This window comes from Mustela lutreola, chromosome 9 (genome assembly GCF_030435805.1).
Source record: "Mustela lutreola isolate mMusLut2 chromosome 9, mMusLut2.pri, whole genome shotgun sequence".
Classification (NCBI taxonomy): Eukaryota; Metazoa; Chordata; class Mammalia; order Carnivora; family Mustelidae; genus Mustela; species Mustela lutreola.
This window is the reverse complement of record NC_081298.1, coordinates 66,551,012-66,570,863: the sequence shown is the minus strand read 5'-3', so window position 1 is coordinate 66,570,863 and position 19,852 is coordinate 66,551,012. Positions and strand designations below refer to the sequence as shown.

Below are 19,852 nucleotides of genomic sequence, written 5' to 3'. Positions count from 1 at the left end.
GAGAAGGGATAAAGTGCCAACGGGTACAAAAACAAGGTGACAACAAATTAATTCTGCAAATCTCAAAGTATCCAAAAGTTGAATTTTATAATAAAGTTTTTAAAAAGCTCTTTTTAACCCAGCCAAAAATAACAGGCATGATGCAAGGTATAGTTCAGGCTAAATGTAGAAATAGGGTTAAAGCAGAATTAGAAAATATATACATATTAAATTTGTGGTAAGTTACTAAGAGAAGGGTAGTTTCTCTGTTTCTCTCGAGTTTTGAAGTTTGATTTTTTTTTAATTTTAAAATATTAGGCATTTATATATATATATATATAGCCAGTTCTGCTATAATGCTTATTTTGAACATGCAAATTTGTTCCAGTTTGACTGATATATTAGGTAACGATATGAGCAATTTCACCTGAAAAATTGAAAAAACAATATGAGCAATTTCACCTGAAAAATTTCACCTGAAAATGTCTAAGTGAAGACATAAAAACTTCACCCAATGGCACTTAGCAGTGTATGAACACATAAAATGTGCACATCCCCCAAACATCTATCACATAATCAAAACAGTGGTGTACTGACATAAGGATAGACATATAGGTCAATGGAAAAACAAAGAAAGATCATGTGTTTATGATCAACTGATTTTTGACAAGGATGCCCAAATCCCTGAAAGGTGGAGAATAGCCTTTTCAACAAAAGGTGCTGGGATAACTGGTGAGTTGCATGCAAAAGAATGAAAGTAGACCCTTACCTCACACTGTATATGAAAACTAATACAAAATGGACTAAAGACCCAAATGTAAATCCTAAAACTATAAAACTCTTGGAAGAAAACATAGGAGTAAATCTTTATGACCGTGGATCTGGCAATGGATTTTTAGATAGGACCCTTAAAGATGCACAAGCAACAAAAGACAAAAACTGATAAATAAGATTTCATCAAAATTAAAATCATTTGTGCTTCAAAGGACCCAATGAAGAAAGTGAAAAGATAACCCACAGAGAGAATGTGCAAATCATGTAAACACTAAAGGATCTGTATTTAGAATATATAAAGTACTCTTACAACTTAATAGTAAAAAAAGACCAATAACCCAACTCAAAAATAACCAAAGGATCTGAAGAGATATTTCTCTAAGGAAGACATGTAATTGCTAATAGGCACATGAAAAGATGCTTGACATCATTAGCTGGTAGGGAATTGGAAATAAAAAACACAAGGAGATAACAATTTACGTCTATTAGGATGGCGATAATCATAAGGGCAGATAATAACAACTGTTGGCAAGGACGCAGGAGAACTGGAGCCTTCATACCCTGCTGTGGAATGTAAAATGGTGCATCCACCTTGGAAAACTGGCAGTTCCTCAAACGATTAAACAAGTTATCATAAGACCCAGAAATTCCACTCCTAAGCACATACTCAAAAAACTCAAAACATTATGTCCATACAAAAACCTGTATACAAATGCTTACAAGCTGCTTAGTCATAACAGCAAAATGCAGAAACAACATGGATGTCCACCAGTTAATGAATGGATAAGCAAAATGAACCTTGAAAATATTATGGGTAAGTGAAAGAAGCTAATCACAAAATACCGTATTTTATATAATAACATTCTTATGAATGTCCAGAACAGGCAAATCTACAGAAACAGTAAAGAGATTAGTAATTGCTTAGGGCTGGGGGAGAGGGGATAAGGAAGTGATACCTAAAGGGTATGAAGTTTTTTTTCTTGAGGTGATGAAAATATTCTAAACTTTACTGTGATGACGGCTGCAAGACTCTTGTGGATATATTAAAACCACTGAACTGTACACTTTAAATAGGCAAAGTGTATGCATAGTCTTTGAATTTTATCTCAATACTATTTTTAAAAAACCCATCTCCCTGGGTTGCTGGAGGGGATGTGGGCAGGGCAGGGTTGGGGGGATATATGGGGGATTGGCATTAAGGAGAACACTTGTGAGGAGCACTGGGTGCTGTATGTAAGTGATGAATTACTAAATTTTACTCCTGAAACTAATATTACACTATATGTTAACTAACTGGAATTTAAATAAAAAATTGAAACATAAAACAACAAAAACAAAACAAAACAAACCCCAGCTCCCAGCTCCCTTAGTTTCCCTCATGTGTATGAGTCACACCTCCCACATCCAGTCCTTAACTTCCCATCAGATTTCTAACAACCCTCCTTTACAACTTCACAATAACTTACGAGTGGCAACTCTTCCCACGCTACTCCCAAAAAGCAAATTTCAGGTAGGTTTGTTTGTTTTTCCCAAAGAAAAGGACCATATTCATTATAATGTTTATCTATTTCTTAACTATTTAACAGGAATAAAACTATACTACCATTTTTATTAAGTTCCTATTTTTTTTAGGATTTATTGTCAGAGGTTTTGAGTGTTATGCCTCAATCCCGCCTTTCCCATAAGTTCTGTGTTTTTTAGTGTCCAATTTTGCATAGTGCAGGGATTCCTAGGAATGCACACGCCATACTATGGCAGAACTAACTGCACAATCAGAATCAGATGATAATGTCTCCCCCAAATATGCCATTATCAGAAACACAGTTCAAAGCTAGATAAATCACCAATCCAAATCTATACTGTTTCTACTGGTTTTCACTGCTTAACAAATTCAAACTAAAATGCTAAAAGAAATGAATGCCATTAGGAATACTATGGTAACAATGTGGGAAAGAGTTTTCAATGACTGCACTTTTGTTTTCTAGAGACCTTATCAATACCAGAAGACAGTTCTGCAGGGAAACAATATTCATTTCAAAAGGAAAATGTCAGTAATTCATGGAGCCTAGCTAATAGCTAGCATGCATCCTCTGTACTATACTGGTTGTTCCCTTCCAAATTACAAAACTATCACTTTCCCTTCAGTTTCTATAGCTTCCTTCATTATCTTATCACGTATGTCTTTCCCTTTTCCCTTCATCTCACCAAATCTCACACTCCCGATCCGAATCCTTTACAGATCATTCTCCTTCCAGCTTTCCTACCTCTCTGAGTTCTAATAGCACTTACTATCTGATTTACACAATTTTAATCTCATATTGTTTGTTTGATTTATTCTTGTCTCTTGACCATACAACTTCTTTTTTTTTTTTTTAAAGATTTTTTTTATGTATTTATTTTGACAGAGAGAAATCACAAGTAGATGGAGAGGCAGGCAGAGAGAGAGGGAAACAGCCTCCCTGCTGAGCAGAGAGCCCGATGTGGGACTTGATCCCAGGACCCCGAGATCATGACCTGAGCCGAAGGCAGGGGCTTAACCCACTGAGCCACCCAGGTGCCCAGACCATACAACTTCTTGTGTGGATTCTAATACTTCAGAATCCACACAAAGCCTGCACAGCATGGAGCACAGAGTAAGAACTCAAGAAATTTTTGCTACTGGGTGATAAATGGGACAAAATCATGAGCACCAAATAAGCTTTCGGCTTTCTTACTTAAATTTAACCATTTCTGATACGAACCGTTTCAATGCTTTTGTAGAAGCTAAAATTTTAACTTAGCTGTGCTGAATTTATACTTATACGTGGCTGCTAAGGAAATAAAATCCTCTAAAACTTGCACTCAGAAGTCTTACCCCCAAAAAGGCTAAATAAGAAATTACAGTTATTACACTAATAAGCATTTTTAAATTTTGGACCCCAATTCTACATTGTAAGAGGTATGGAAGCAATTTTATCTGTAGCAATTTTAGTACAGAGACAAATCATTCCTGAGGAGTGGTTCTCAAAGCCTTCTTTTGGTAGTGGAAACCTTTTTTCAAACAAAAGGCAAAGTGGGATCCTCCCATACAGAAGAAAAGCAGAGCTGATCTTGCTAAAGTGGAAGGAGGAGCCTCTAGTTCTACCTGCTTGAGTCCCCCTCAAATGTAATATAACCCCTTCCCTATCCCCACTTCCCAACTGTGGTGGGCCCTTGAGGCATCTCTGAGAAACACAGTCCTGAAAAACACTCATAGAATAATCTGAAAGCATCCAGGAATGGAAAAATGCTACATTAATTAATGTACATTAATTAATACTACATTAACTTTTTAAAATTTCAAACTCCACTAAAATATAAAATTAAAACTTACCCATTTCTACTGAAAACTCTTAGCCATGCTTTGATGTTTGGCCCTAACAAACACAAACAAGGTACAGTAGTAAAGGTTGACAAAGTAACTGCAAATAAAAATGTTTCCAACACCAACCTAGGAAAAAAAAAAGCTTTATTAATTTTTAAAAAGCATTAAAGGTGTATGTACACTACATAATCTTGGTTACTTAAATAGATCCAACATGAAAACATTTTCTTATACTTTACTTTGAAAGGTAACACAAGTCCTACCAAAATGATAATTACAAAAAATTTTAATACTGAAAAACAAGCTATGAAAAACAACCTAGCAAATATCTAGCTTCATTTTTTTTTTTTTTAAAGATTTTATTTATTTATTTGCCAGAGATAGAGAGCGAGAGAGCATGCATACAACCAGGGGGAGTGGCCCGCAGAGGGAGAAGCAGGCTCCCGGCTGAGCAAGAAGCCTGATGCAGGACTTGATTCCAGGACCCTGGAATCATGACCTGAGTTGAAGGCAGACACTCAACCAACTGAGCCACCCAAGTGTCCCAAATATCTGGCTTTAATGATAGAGTTCAGAAGTGTTAAATACCCTCTAATCTATATGAGACTCTCTACTGCAAGAAACCCCATTTTTAGATAATAAACTTTCTTCCTGAAGAAGTTCCTCTGGAACTTTATCTATAACCACTGGTTCAACTCTAGCTTATACTGGAGCCACTTGGAAAGTGAGATAAACTAAAGCTTGGGGAAGCTGTACCCATAGCATTTCTGAGGTCTGAGAACTTGCTTTTGATAAAATGCTGATGCTGCTGGTTTTAGTACTACTGCTCAAGACACTCATTCTACTCGACAATGAATTAAATAGAAACTACCATTTCCCATTAAAAGGTCTTGTCCTCCCCTCTCTAGAAAAGAACTACCTGTTAATTTAGTGTGTGTATATATACAACTGTGTGTAAATATATATGACTACATACATAGATGTATCTGTGTGTCACAACTTACCTCACTGTGATCACTAATCACTTTTAAATAAGGTTTCCCAATCTATGATGAACATTAAATAAGAAATACTCATGAATCTAGTTTTTTTTTTTTAAAAAAAAACTGGTCAGCTTTGAAACAGTGTTGAGTTAAATTCTGCCCTTAAACTATCAACATTAGGGGTGCCTGGGTGGCTCAGTCAGTTAAGCCTCTGCCTTCGGCTCAGGTCATGATCCCCAAGTCCCAGGATGGAGCCCCATATCCCCACCACATCCCCACATCCGGCTCCCTGCTCAGCAGGGGGCCTGCTTCAGCAACCCCCCACCTTCCTGCCCTCTGTCAAATAAATAAATAAAATCTTAAAAAAAAACCCTATCAACATTAGGTTATTAAATAATTAAATATAGGAATCTACGGAATTTTCTTAAGAAAAACTTCAAGCACTTCAGAATCATATTTACTAATAACTGATATGCTAATTCTAACTAATTTATACATATCATTATAGTAAGCTCCCTTAGAGGTTCCAAGGTCCACACATTTATTGGAATAGTTTCTCATCTACCTCCCTGCCCCTACATGCAATGGGGTAATAGAAGGCTAGGTAAGAGGAGCATTTAATGAATTAAGTTATTCTTATTATGAAGTAATGTTAAAAGAATATCATTACTAAGAAAGGGCAATGATGTCAGTATCCTCCTGTGATCTGGTAGTTAAACACACCATGGTTTTTCATTCCTCACAAACAGAATTAGTGCTTTGTTCAGTAAACAAGTGTTTCAAATATAATTGCCTTAAGGTACAAATTTCAGACTTACTCTATGAGTGGTGCTCCATATAGAACAAAAATGACATGAAAGAAGAAACATGACATAAGAAAGTAGATACAGCATTTCAAAAACCTCACTACCTAAAAAAGAAATGAGAATGATTTGAAGGCTCAAGACAATGCCTAGAGGACAGCAAATACTTCCACTTTATCTACAAATACAACTTATTCCCATGTGTGCAACAGTTGAATGTTCTTTACTTTCGGAAGCCTGAAGTCAGATTCCATCTCCTGTGCACAGTGCACAGACCTCCAGACAGCCCCACAAAACAGCCTACAAGTCACAAATCACTACCCATATTCCACCCTCCCAATCAGCACTAGAATAAAAAAGCATTTCTGTTCCTATGGTATGCACTGAGCTACACCACGAATCAGTATTTATAAAGTATTTACCAACAACAGAACACTATGATTCAAAAAAACACCAGACAATTCTTATTATGTGATACATGAAATCTTTGCAGAAAATAAGGACTACAGTTTTTTTTTTCATTTAAAAACAAAATTCCTAGGAAAACTGTATAATATTAAGTAATTCCCCAAATCATATTCATGTGACTATATGATGCATATGAAAAAAGACCTGCATGTCTACAAATCAGTGTGGGACCTACTTGATTTGGAGTGCAAGAAGATCTAATTATAACAGACACAGTGAGTTTTTAAATCATAGAGCAGTAAATGTGTTTTAAATGATCTAAGAGAGCTACACATAGTATTGAGTAATGTTAAGGGAAGACTTTATTAATTTAAAGTAATAGTCAAGTATTATAAGATAGTGAACATTTCAGAAAATAGATTCTGATATCTGAAAACTTTAACACTGTTTAGTCAAGGAAGGCCATGTTCAAAACAAAGCTACCACAAGACTTATTTTGTAATTTCTGAAAAATCCATTTTCTCTCAGAAATGGAAAAAATAAATGAAAATAAAATGTCTTATAAAGTTTAAGATATGACTGCTACGTCATGAATTTATCTTCAGTGGTGACCTAAAACATGACTATCTAGATTCAAAATGCTGTAATATCCACTGAAGACATCCTAATTCCACAAATGATGCATGGCAAAGGATCTATCAAACATTGTGGGCAGCCTTCCAGCAATAACAGGCTACTGATCTGAAAAAAGATAAAAAATCAGGTTCTCTTTACTCACAGTAAATAACCCCATAAGTACTTGACTAATACTTTATTCTTTTATTAAAAGGAACACTACTCCTATCTAAAAATCAATTATCAAGAAATAAGCCTTACCTTGTATGATAATGAACTTCTTTTAGAGGATGCATTTGGTTTCACTACTAAATATAATACTAGATTGACGGCAGTTACAAAAACAGAACAGATGCACAACCATGTCAAGTGTGTTTCCAATATTGAGAAGTTCTCCAAGAAGAATGATGGAATGAAGATGCTTAGGATAATTGAAAATATGCATAAAAGATGGGTATACAGTAGTCTCTTGATATCAGTATCTTTCATGGTGTTTTCTTGAGAGGCTAATGAAAAACAAATTAAGAAAACAGCATATCCAATAATAATTTTTTCCATTGTCTAAATGCTCCAACGCCTAAAAGTAAGCATGAACAAGTCAATTTTCTATGCACAATGTATTAGTTTCAGAATATGGTAAGATGCATATGTATAAATGTACATGTAGACTAATATGGCTCAAAAATGTCTCAGAGTCTAAAAAGGACAAATTTACTAATTCCTTAAATATTTGTAACTGGTTTCTGTAAAAGGATCGTGTACTAGGACCAATTAAGGGATTTGTTTTCTTTTTTCTTTCTCTTTTTTTGCCAAAATCACAGAGGTAAAAACAACATGCACAGATTAATGATTTGCTCTTGCTGGAAGTATAATCTATGCATTCTAGGAACCCCATGAATACACTTTAGCCAAACTGTTGGCATTTTTTTAAAATCATTGTGGACCCTTGTCTAATATTACAGTAGTTAACATCTTCTGGTAAATGACAAGTGACACCAAGTGCACACTTGAATACTCAAAACGGTGACCAGTGTAATCAAGAAAGTTCAAAGAACATTATGCTAAACTCAGGGATCCCAATGCTCCAGAAATACCAAAATGACAATGTCTGTTACACGTGCTAAGTTCCAATCAAAAGTAGATCATAAATAGGAGGGAAAAAGTCTACTTTCTCTCATTGTCTCTATAAAATACTCATTATATGTATATGTTTATTCATAAATTACCTAACACAATACATAATGTATTGTTACTAACTTACTTAGTAATGTTAATACTAATGTTAGGTACAATACTTAATATTAAGTAGAACCTTATTAATTTAAAGTAATAATCCACTGTGGTGAATATTCCAGAAAAACAACAGGGCAAGTCCAGGCCTTATCCTAACTGTTCTGATATAATTCTGTAATTTCCCAAGGCAAATATTCTACTGATAAGGAAACAGCCAAAGACAAGTTAGTGTCGAGACAGGTCCAAGGTCCCAAGGTCCCAAGCTCCCAAGCACTAAAGCCACATCAAAGCCTCGCCTCTTTGATATAAAGATACACACTAGGGATTGAGAAGAGAATGAACAATAGAAGGGAAAAAGGAAAAGTTTCTCGCAGGTCCTATCCTCTGCCGAATGACAGACGGGGCAGAGGATCCGGAATACACCATCTCAACAGATACCTCTCCGGATATTTTTCTGGGCCCCTCTCAGAATCCCAAATGACATGAGTAGATCTGGATCTAATACAGTGCGCAGTACCCAACTCAGACGCTTACTGAATGAATGAACAAGAACGAAAGAAAGAGGGTGGGTCCTGCAAAAGCAGCCCTGGGGTGGGCCCTGCAAGCACACGAGGACATCCGTCGGGCGCTCCTCCGGCTGCCACCGCCCTGACCCCCGGGGTCTGACCTAGCCCGGGTTCCCAGGTCCCCAGGCTCGCACAGGAGGAGCCTCCACGGAAATCGCCAGGACCTGTCTCTACAGCCCCACCCCAAACTCGGTCGCTCAGGACTCTGCGCAAGCCTCACCCAGGGCAAGTGTGAGCAATGGGGGACGCGCTGAGAAGCATAATCAAAGAGCATCCGCGCGGAGACCAGGAGAAACGGAGGGCAACACACAGAAAAACGGATCTGCAAGAGGGCCGGGTCCATCAGGGCAGCCCCTGGGTCACGCAGGAAGGGTGGCGCTCGGACGGACGGCGGGCGCAGGCGGGCTGGGGGCACAGATACTGTCGGCCACATGGGCAGTTGGTGGGGGCTGTCCGCACACCCCGGGAGGCTCGCGTGCAGGGAGGGTTCGGCTGGGCTTACCTAACTCTCCCGCCAGCGGAAGAGAAGCGGAGGTAACTACCTCCAACCATCAGGTACGACTCGCCGCCCTAGCCCTCGCGCAGGCGCAGGCCTGTGGGACGGAGACCCAAGATCGCACAGCCAATTGCAGAAGCGGAGGGGCGGGCAGTAGTAGCAGCCCCGCCTTCCAGCTCGCTTTTAATTCCTCCCGCCGCTTTTCAGGTGTGGGATGGGCGGGGCGATGGGAGGAGGGGCCGGAAGTGGGTTGTCGTAACCCGGAAGGGGAATCCTTCCCTGGCTGTTGTGTTGACATTTTCAAGCTGCTGCTGTTTCTGCGGCCGAGGGAGCCTTCGGGGAAGGATGGTGTGCGAAAAATGTAAGTTAAGGGGCCACATCTCTGGGAGACGGAGGCTAGGCGAGGCTAACTGGAGTTCTTAGGGTACTTTGCGTTTTCTTTTTTTTCTTTCGGCCACGGGTCTCCGATTCTGGCCTTTGTCCTGCTACCCCTTTGACCATTCCTTCTCTCCCCAACGACCATATAGTTATTCTGCGTTCAGAGTGGTCTCTTTTGCACTCATTTGTCTATTTCCTTTGCCTCCCCCAACTCGGGATCTCATCCCGTACAGCGCTTGACTGGCTCCTTCGCTTCACAGACCCTCAGGGTTGGAATGGATCTTAAAAGATATACAATATCTAGAGTTTCCAGATTTAGCAGACATTAAAAATATGAATACTTTTATTAGGGGAAGTGTGTCCCATTCAATATTTGAGACTTGTCTTTGCTTGCTGCTCCTCACTACTGAAAGTGCTTTGGCCCTACTTTTAGTGACAGTACTAAAACACCATTCATTGTTTGAAATTTAAATTTAACTGGGCATCCTATATTTTAACTAGCAACCCAAAGTTAGCAGCCTGTCCGATGGCGTAAATGCTCTTTGCATGAATACCTGTGGTATTGAGGCAAGGTTCAGAAAGTTGTACCACCTTCACAGTAGTCTGTATCAATGTCACTGGCTTCTAGAAAAGTCCTTCCTCCCTATAGTTGCCATCAATAATTCTAATATAAACTCTTGAGCTTTCTAGAAAATATGGCTTTTTAATGTCATAGACTGTTTGCTTTCAAACAGCCGTCATACCCTAAGTCTTTTTCCTCAGGCTGGACATTTCTGACTCTTCTGAGACAAGGGTTCAAGTCCTTTTATCTGGATTTTGTTATAAGACGCCCCCCAACAGTAGATAAACCTTTGAACACAGGCACCCATGAGTTTGAATCACAGTTTTTACTTTAGGTAAAAGAATAACTATGGGTGAGTTATCTAATATTTCTTGGCCCCAGTTTTCTCATCTGAAAAATGAGAATAATACATAATTTATGGGTTTTGTGAGAATTAGATAATGTAGGTAAAGCCTGTTAAAAGTGCCTTAGTGTATACTCAAAAAAACTGGTTATTTCTGTCATAACCACCAATGCATGGCACTCAGAATTAAACTCTGCTCCATTTTATGAGGGGTAGAGTGGAACTAATATTTCCATTTTTCTGTGCTTTTATATCATCATCTCATACTAAGCTTTTAAAAAATTATTGCAATGTAATTGACATAGGTACAAGTCACCCATTTAAAATGTACAATTCTGTTATTTTCAGTATATTCATAGGGTTGTGCAACCATCATTACAATTTTAGAATATTTTCATCACTCCAAAAAGCACATTAAGCTTTTTGACATTGACATCTTTTAACTCTACTCCATCCAGTACTTAAGAAGTTTTTTTGTTTTGCCTGTTTGAGTAAATATGACTTACATGTATTTAGGTTATGCACCTTCCTTGATGTCTTCTCTCTTATGTAGTTTGGTTCCTAAACATGTAAATTTAGCCTTTTATGCAATTTGTGTTAATTCTGTATATTTTAACTTTAGAGGACTGGTATCCTGCCTGGTTTAACTTGTTTTGTGTGATATTCTTTACACCATAAATGCATTTTCTCAAGGAAATTGAGGATACTGGGCAAATTGTGAGAGTTAATTTCCTAAGGTGATAAAAATTCTGAGAACCCAAGATCTAATGTGGTACTAAAATAAATACAGATAGTTGGATCTAGACGTGATATGTGTTCTAAAGGGTCACCTGCTTTTTACTTCTCTGCACTTCTGAAAGTCTGTGTATTATTTCTTTGTTCTAATACCTTTCTACCTTCTATAGACTCTTATTTTTCAAATAAAAATAGAGTCTTAATTCAAAGACCTTTCTTTCAGTCCTTTTCTATTCTGTGACTTTGAAACTTAGTCTCAATTCCCTTTGAATTTATTTCTCCGTGTGCTCCTCTACCACTATACTCTCTGAGTTTTCTTATTCTCCTTTTCCTTTAAAATAGATGTTTCCTAGTGATCTGTGTCTGACCTTCTTTTGACATTTGTTTTGGAACTATCTGGCTTCAAGTAGCATATCCATGCCAGTCTAATCCACATCTCCAGTCGACCTCTCTAAAGTAAGACCAATAGAAGAATTTTCTTCAGACAATACTGGGAACCTCCATCTGGTTGTTACGTAGCAGTTTAGTACTTCCAAGACTGAATTTGTCACCCTATTTCACAAATCTATACTTTCTCTTCCATCATTTAATGGCATGGCAGTCCTCCCAGTCAGTCACCCATTCACAAAGCCTGAATCATCTCTCATGCATCCCCCATTCCTTTGTGAATCTGCATCCAAACACGTGCATGTCCTGCTGTTTTTACCTCCATTCAATAGCTCATATTTTCCCTAGCCTCTCATTTACCCCTCAAGTACCCTAGCTGAGGTCCCCATCACTCAAGTTAGACTAATGTGATCCCTTACCAGCCCCTTTCCCTTCAAACTGTGTTCTCCCTGCCTTTGGCTCTTCTCTCTCTAAACTGTCCTGCATGTGTGTTTGAAGGCCACTGGGGAAAACTGTACAAATGAACCAGTTGGTACCACTAAAAGTACACAATTCCTAATCTCCAGGATCTTTAATACTACTCATCAATCTTTTTTACTTCTCTTTAATCAGTCCCCTTGCCCTTTGTTGCTATGACTATTCCAAGCTCTCCAGTCCCTTAAACTTTAACAGCTTCATCTACCTCATGCTCTTTTGACAAATACCTTCTTATAGGCATAAGAAAAGCAAGGTAATTAAATGGGAACATTCTCAACTTCTTTTACTATACCCATAAACAGATCTGCATCCATGCCGATTTACTTCTTTCCCTTTCTTCAAGGAGAATTCTACTCGTGTCCCTGTTGCCATCCCTCCCTACCTCTTTGTCTCTGTAGCCTTTGGAATCTTTAATCAGCTCCCCTTCCTTATAAAAATGCTCAGTTAGACCCTGACTCCACCTTTCATTCTTGTATTTTGTCACCTTTTCTTTTCATTCATGCAACAAGTATTAAATGTCTACCAAATGCCAGACAGTAGAACCAAAGGGTAAAGACTTTGTCTTACTGTCCTTCATCATTATGCAAGGACATGGTTTAGAGTAATCACAAGATATTTGCATTGAACCTAAATATACGTGCACTCTATCACTTTCTATATTTAAAACCTTTAACAAATTCTCAGTGTGCAGAGATTAATTTTGGGTTTTTATATTTAGAGCCTGGAATTCAGGATGACCCTCCACAATGAGGCTGGCTTATCTTTCCAACTTTATTTTCACTTACTCTTACCCTCACTCTTTGGCCAAACCACTCCTAGCATGCCCATGTGTACCCTGAGCTTTCCATGCCTTTCTTCAGGATATGTCCTTTCTCTAGTTTGCTTTCATCATCTCTCCTCCTCATTCTTCACAGTCCCACTGCCAGATCCAGACCCTCTTCCTGCCTTCTTCACAGGCTTTCCTGGATTTCCCCACCTAATGTTATTTCTTTCTCCGTGGAATTTCTTCTAGGACTTCAGCTGTCTGCTACTATGCTTTTTATTTTCTAGTTTATATTTTGGTTTGAATGGTTCTTTTTCAGAGGTCTCTGACCCCCTTTGAAAAATCTGATGAAAGCTATGGACTCTTACCAAAAAATGTGGCTATATAGTAGTGTGGTGTTCAACTTCATCTTTTTCCCTTGTCTTCTGAGGTCTACCCCTGGGACCCAGGTTAAGGACCACTGTTAGAGAAAATAGTGTGTTGTACATACCTTGAAACCTAGAGCTTTATCTAATTTATCATTTTATTTCTCTCTGAACTTTGTATAACAGTTTACATATCATAAGCGTTTAGTAAATACTTACGGAATAAGTATCAGATTTGTTTAGATTTATCAGATTTGTTTAAAGTATACATGGTACAGGAAAAGCCCGTCATTACTCATACTGTACAGATGTCACCGAGAGTCAGCTACCCATTACCTACAGTTAGTATCTTCAGTCTCAGTTCACAGCCCCTACTCCGGCATGAAAAAGCTCCTACTGTAAGACAATGGTTGATACCACTGTGAATTTTAAGCGCCATGTAGTATATTTATTAGATAGTAAATCTGAGTTCCCCTTACTTCTATTATCTTGTTACAACAGGTGAAAAGAAACTTGGTACTGTTATCACTCCAGACACATGGAAAGATGGTGCAAGGAATACCACAGGTATTTTTCCATTTAGAAAAGAGAAGTTGAATCCCGTGCTTCCTGTGATTAATGTTTTCGCTTTACTTTATTTGTAAAAAGAAATCTTGTGTGTGCAAAGTATTTCATCTCTTAAACACTAAAGAATCCCAGATCCCCCAACAATTTAATGTCTTCTTTTATTTAGTTCTCTGGGTTACATGTTAAGGGTTTGTCATCTGTCAGGCAAAAGAGCAAAATCATTAAATGATTTTTCTACCAATGAATAGATCATAGTAACTGATTTGATTCTGCTTTATTAAAGTCTGTATTTAATTCCCACTCTCTTAACCTGACTTTTATATTCTTGAACAATTCATTTACACATTTACATTTTCACTGTCATATCATTAGATACAGTTGAGGTATTTCCAAAGGGAAGGAAAAGAAATACTTGTACTTGTATGCAGGGTCTATGGCACCAAAGTGGTGGCTTTAAGACTTTATGCTAGATAAATTCAGTGTAGACCCATCCCTAAAATCCTCTGAGCCTGAGAAATAAGATGATTATCCATAATTTTATTCCTCCATAATAAATGTTTCCTATTCAAGTAGTGGCTATTAACTAGGGATTTTTGAAAATTTTGATACAGGCTAGTCTACTGGTAGGAGGCCAAAGAATGAACTTTTTAACTAATTGTTAAATGTTAAATATATATGTTATAGTGAAATGTGCAGAAATAACCCACTAAAATACATGTATATTTTGATTTAGAAAGTGGTGGAAGAAAGCTGAATGAAAATAAAGCTTTGACTTCAAAAAAAGCAAGGTAGGTATAGGAGCAGCCACTCTGCAGGCATATAACTTTCCATTCTCTTTAGTCTTAATTAAACATACTGGAGTGAATTTGGTGTGCATCATTCTCTCATGATATAACAGAGTTCAGTAGGTCCTGGCATGCAAAGCCAAGCCGTCTGTTATAACCTGCTGGTTTCACCTTGCTCCTCCTCAATGTATGAATATATGAAGATATTAGTGCTATTTTTTTAATATATAATTTCACCAGAAAACATGACTTTTACTTTATCTCATTCTTTTTCTTTTGAAAACTACTGTTTCTTATCCCTAAAACTACTTTGCAGTTTCATTGAGGTGCTTCAGTGTGGTATTGATTATAGGACTAGTTTTGGAATAATATTGCCTGGTTTGGGTTTACTGTGGGTTATTTTATCTGGTTCTTAATTTTCATACAAACTGGAGGTAATAGACGTGGACAGATCAGAAGGTCTGGAGTCAGCCCTTATTTGAATTTAGACTCTGTTCCTGCCCAGCTCTGGGACCTTCAGGAAATTAAGCCAATTTCTTGACTTTTCTAAACTTTACTTTTTCATCTAAGAATGGAGATAAAAGTGTCTCCCACTCTAAAAATCACTTTTTGACACCATGCTTTACTATTTCCAGTCTTAAAAATTCTATGAATCCTTTTAGCTGCCACTCCCATTTCCTTGCTTCCCTCCACAGCAAAAGTTTTCAAAAGCCTTCCTCTCAGATGCTTTCTCAGCGTCTGAAGTTCCATTTGCAATTTCAGCCACTCCACTGGGCCTTCAGCCTCACCAAACACCTGCAGTTGCTCTCAGCAAGTTCACACCTGATGGACTTCTCTATTTTTTCTTACTTAATCTTTTAACAGCTCTCATTTTTGCAACCTTCTGTTCTCTCTTATTTTTAATTAAGCTCTACCTTCAGTGTGGGGCCTGAGCTCACAGCCGTGGAGATGAGAGTAGAGTCGCTTTTTTCACTCACTGAACCAACCTGATGCCTCTGCAACCTTCTGTTCTCTTGGCTCTTGGGTACCGTACTCTTTTTTCCTCCCAATTCACCATTCTTTCTCAGTCAAGTGCCTTTGGACTCAATCCTAGACCTTTCTCTTTTTTTTCTATTTATAAATGTATACTCTTTCCTCAAGTGACTTTAGTCCAGAGGCTTTAAATTCAAATAGTATGTTAATGACTATAAATTAGGTTTATTAATGACTATAAATCAGACTTCTTCTCTGAGCTCCAAAGATATATGCAAGTGCCTACCTGACTTACCAGTTTGGTGTCTAACAGGCATCTGTTCCTGCAGTCTTCTCATCATCACACCACTCCAGTCCAGCCCTTTGAGCCTAAGAGCTAGAATTCTGCATTGATCCCTCCCTTTTCCTCACTTCCCTTTTATCAGCAAGCTCTTTAGCATTGCCACCAGCATATAACCTGCATCTGCCTCCTCCTGTCCATCTCACTGCTGTTACCCTCTTCCAAACCACTGGTGTTTCTTACTTAGATGCCATAATAACTTTCCATCTTTCTTCTTCCTCTCTAGTTCTTTATGGTTCAGTCTCATAGTAGCCAGAGTGGTCCTTTAAAGGTTACATAAATGCTTTCCTCAGAACCCTGCCTTGCTTTTCGTTTCATGCAGAATATGATGTAACCCCTCCCTTCCACCTTATTACAAGGTTTTCCGTAATCTGGCCCATCCCCCCTCTCTGACTTCCTTGTACCAACTCCTGCATCAGCTAGACCAAGCCCATTCCCACTGGAAGAGGTTTGTACTTGCTGTTCCCTCCTCCTACAGTTCTTCCCACGGAGCTTACCTGGCTGGCATCTTTTTGTTCCTAGGATCTTAGCTGAAATGTCACCTCCTCAGAGTGGGTCCCTAATGGGCATTTGAACTGATATCTTCCCTCCTTCCCCTCATGTCTGCCACAATGTCCTGTTTGAATTGTCTCTACAAGATGTATTACTATCTGAAAAGCATGTTTGTTTCTTTACTTACTATCTGTCTTTTATTTATTGTCTTACTAGAATGTTAACTTGAGGAGGGCAGAGGCTTTGTCTGTCAGGTTCATCTTTGGTATGTAAAACAGTGACAGGGACATAGTAGGCACTCACCACATATTTGCTGAATGAATAAATACCTGTTTCATGACGTTACCCCAAGGATTAGAAATAATAATAATAATAATAAAGCTTTTACTACCTGTAGTGCCTGGCTACCATATACATAATGGTACTTATTAAATAATGGATATAAAACAGCACACAAGACTTAATCTTCAGTGGAGCATCACACTTAAGTATTGCTCTGACTTACTGATATCTTCTAAGACTGCTCAGTTATTAGGAACTAAGTTATAATTTTTACAAATTGTACAGTGTTAGATACTTCCAGTTCCTTCATGCTCCCAACCTCACTCCAGTATCATTAATAAGTAGCTGTTACTTTGGATACTCTAAATGTCTCACATTGGAATGTGAATGTATGACATTGAATCTAAGATACCAACATTGATTGATTGATTGATTGATTGATTGATTTTAAAGACTTTGTTTGTTAGAGAGAGATACAGAGAGCACAGGCACAAGCAGGGGTAGCAGCAGGCAGGGGGCAGGCTCCGCGCTGATTAAGGAGCCCAGTGTGGGACTCAGACCCAAGACCACCTGAGCCGAAGGCAGATGTTAACCGACTGAGCCACTCAGGTGTCCCAGATACCAACATTTAGAAGATGTATCATTGCTTAAAGAAAGAAAAGTCTCTGTCAACTAACTGTAAGATTTCAGACATACTGAAATGTGCATCTTAGAATAAAATATGGTTTGAAGCAAAAGAAAACATCCATATGGATGCACACCAGTTGAGCTTATTAAAAAGAACAGTGTCTATCTTCCCTTGTGCAGAGTAAAGGGACATTCTGTTGGGTTTGGAGAAATTAACCTTTGAAAATGAGCTGTTGTATTTTACTACCCCAAGAGAAGAAGCAAGGTCTAGGACAGTGTTGGTATCCGGTATATGAGTATTGTTACAAAAGTTAGGGCCAGTTTAGAGGGAGTTATTTTCTACTCCAAGCACTATAAGGTAGCACTCTTACGTAGTAGAAACTCTTTTCCACAAAGGGATTGGATCAATTAATGGAAAATGTCAGCTAAAGGAGGAAGTTATTAAAACGTACATGTACCTTCTTGTAAGTCACAGCACATAACGGCACATGCATTCATCAGTCATTTGGCACCGAGACGGGCTTTTTGAGTCTGAGTCTACTGATAAGAGTTCTTCATCATTTTCCTCACATAAATCATAACCAGAATGCACATTTCCGGTATCTTTAAAGTGGAGCCAGAACTGACAGACTTGCAAAGTGCCGAGTCCTTTCACTTACGATCTTGCCCATATTCAGCAGCAGTTCAGTGATTCACACTGACCCAGCCTATCCTAAAGAATTCTCATAGTTTTTAATAGAATTGGTCATGCTTTTTTTATCCACATTTCATCAGTTTCCATAATATGAAACTATATCATACACATAGATTGGCAATTACAACTCATAGAAATGGGTTTGGGATTAAGGAACTGACTCTTCACCAGCATACAATTCCCCTGGAAGGGGTAGGGGTGTGCAGGCGTTGGGAGAGTGGCCCCTGCAAGCGTGCCATGCCTGGCAATTGGAGAGTGTAACAGAGAACAGAGTGCATGGTTTCATCCCTTCGTTGCTTAAGGGAGGTCATTTAAGTGTTTCTATTCTATTATACATTTTTTTTTTCTTTCTCTTTAAAAAAAAAAAACAAAAAAAACTCTAGATTCGATCCATATGGAAAGAATAAGTTCTCCACTTGCAGGATTTGTAAAAGTTCTGTGCATCAACCAGGTTCTCATTATTGCCAGGGCTGTGCCTACAAAAAGGGTAAGTTTCTTTCAATACCATTTTTCTATTCATATTGAGCCTACTCTTGATACTGTCTTAGATAACACAGGAAAGGAGTAGCCTTTCATAGATGCTGTCAAGAGCTCTTTTTTCTAAGGCAAGACAAAACTTGGGAATTGTTGGTAGTTACAGGTCTGTGCTGTCTTTTTCTCTTTTCTCATCCTAAGCCTCGGGAATGACTTACATAAAGCAAACTGTTGATACTTGGTATTTGATTGGTTTTAATAGTCGGTATTATGATGTGATTGCTTACATGTTTTGTTTGTTTGTTTTAGGCATCTGCGCAATGTGTGGAAAAAAGGTTTTGGATACCAAAAACTACAAGCAAACGTCTGTGTAGATGTGTTAATGACATTTCTGGCTTTCTATGTGATTTTTATTTTTCGCTTTCAACTTTCAAGGCATAACACAGTTGTTCAAGTTCCAAAATAACACGTTATAAGATAATATTAAACCAAGGAAGTTGATTGGTGTTCATTTTTTGCTCTTAAGAAGTTCTAAACAACAAGTAACTGGTTTCTTGCCTTAGTTCTTTTCCTCACAAGCAACTTGTTGAACTAGAATAAGTGACAAGTTTAATGAAAAATATTTTCTGATTTCTGTAGATGGTTTTTCTTTATCATTATTCATATAATTCTTATCCTCACTCTCTACTTTATTTATTGATATCACAAAAGTGAGGAGGAGATTATTGATATTTTGCTCTGAACTTTGCATCAGACTTATAACTCTTCTTTCATTCCCTTGTTGTTGGCATAGTTCTTAGAATCAGCAGTCTCTTTATTAATTGTAGGTTCACAGGGCATTGAAATATCCGAGACCATTACAGCTGTATAGTTCCTTAGTCATTAGCCCAGACCCAAATCACAAGTTGTGTTTATGATACTTTTACTTGTTCTTGAGGCCAAAGTGCCAGTACCTTTTGTATGAGAATGAGAACACAAGGGGTCACCCCATGTGTGTCCAAATGAATACACTGAATTTCAGAAGTACATTTTATCACAATTACCTTGAATTCAAACTGTCCTGAAAGTTTAAAGCCAAGAAACAGTGTATATCCATGGGAATGTGTAATGAATGAGTTACTTCTCTTTAGGAAAACTCTTTGAAGCAAAACCCAAACTTTTTTTTTTTACCTCCCCTCCCCACCCACCAAAAATAAATAGAACAAAATCAACATCTTGACTCTTCTTTTATATATGGTAAAGATTGCTAAAAGACAACTTTGAGGTTCAAACAAAGATTTTTTTCTTATGCTGCCTTTAGAGGTTTAAGACTTCTGCTTTTGAAACTTGCAGCCTACTATGGGAAACCAAAAACGTATTTCCTGTTGCCAAGCGCAGTATGTATGAATACATATCTCTATAAAACATGT

At 38.0% G+C, this 19,852-nt stretch overlaps 2 protein-coding genes across 6 annotated transcripts in view; one reads left to right on the top strand and one right to left on the bottom strand.

The window, feature by feature from the left end:
• PIGF (phosphatidylinositol glycan anchor biosynthesis class F) overlaps nt 1-19,852 on the bottom strand; it is a 113,565-nt gene that overhangs the window by 26,568 nt on the left and 67,145 nt on the right. For 2 of the 5 annotated variants that reach the window (XM_059134554.1, XM_059134558.1), the window contains exons 1-4: nt 9,207-9,312; nt 7,167-7,482; nt 5,898-5,989; nt 4,106-4,222 (exon numbers count right to left, since the gene is read on the bottom strand). In XM_059134554.1, the coding sequence (XP_058990537.1) occupies nt 4,106-4,222; nt 5,898-5,989; nt 7,167-7,463 (506 nt within the window). In that variant the 5' untranslated portion in view covers nt 7,464-7,482; nt 9,207-9,312. The other 3 variants (XM_059134555.1, XM_059134557.1, XM_059134559.1) reach the window with 3 other exon arrangements.
• Nucleotides 9,415-19,654, top strand: CRIPT (CXXC repeat containing interactor of PDZ3 domain). Its single transcript, XM_059134562.1, has 5 exons — nt 9,415-9,561; nt 13,712-13,777; nt 14,511-14,565; nt 18,353-18,456; nt 18,753-19,654. Exons 1-5 carry the CDS (start codon nt 9,546-9,548, stop codon nt 18,815-18,817), a joined length of 306 nt encoding a protein of 101 aa, XP_058990545.1. The 5' UTR covers nt 9,415-9,545; the 3' UTR covers nt 18,818-19,654.

Bases quoted from the DNA above. Each gene is read 5' to 3' on its own strand.
- CRIPT (XM_059134562.1), top strand. The intron at 13,778-14,510 runs GTATTTTTCCAT...ATTTTGATTTAG, and splicing joins TGGTGCAAGGAATACCACAG to AAAGTGGTGGAAGAAAGCTG. The intron at 18,457-18,752 runs GTAAGTTTCTTT...TGTTTGTTTTAG, and splicing joins GGGCTGTGCCTACAAAAAGG to GCATCTGCGCAATGTGTGGA.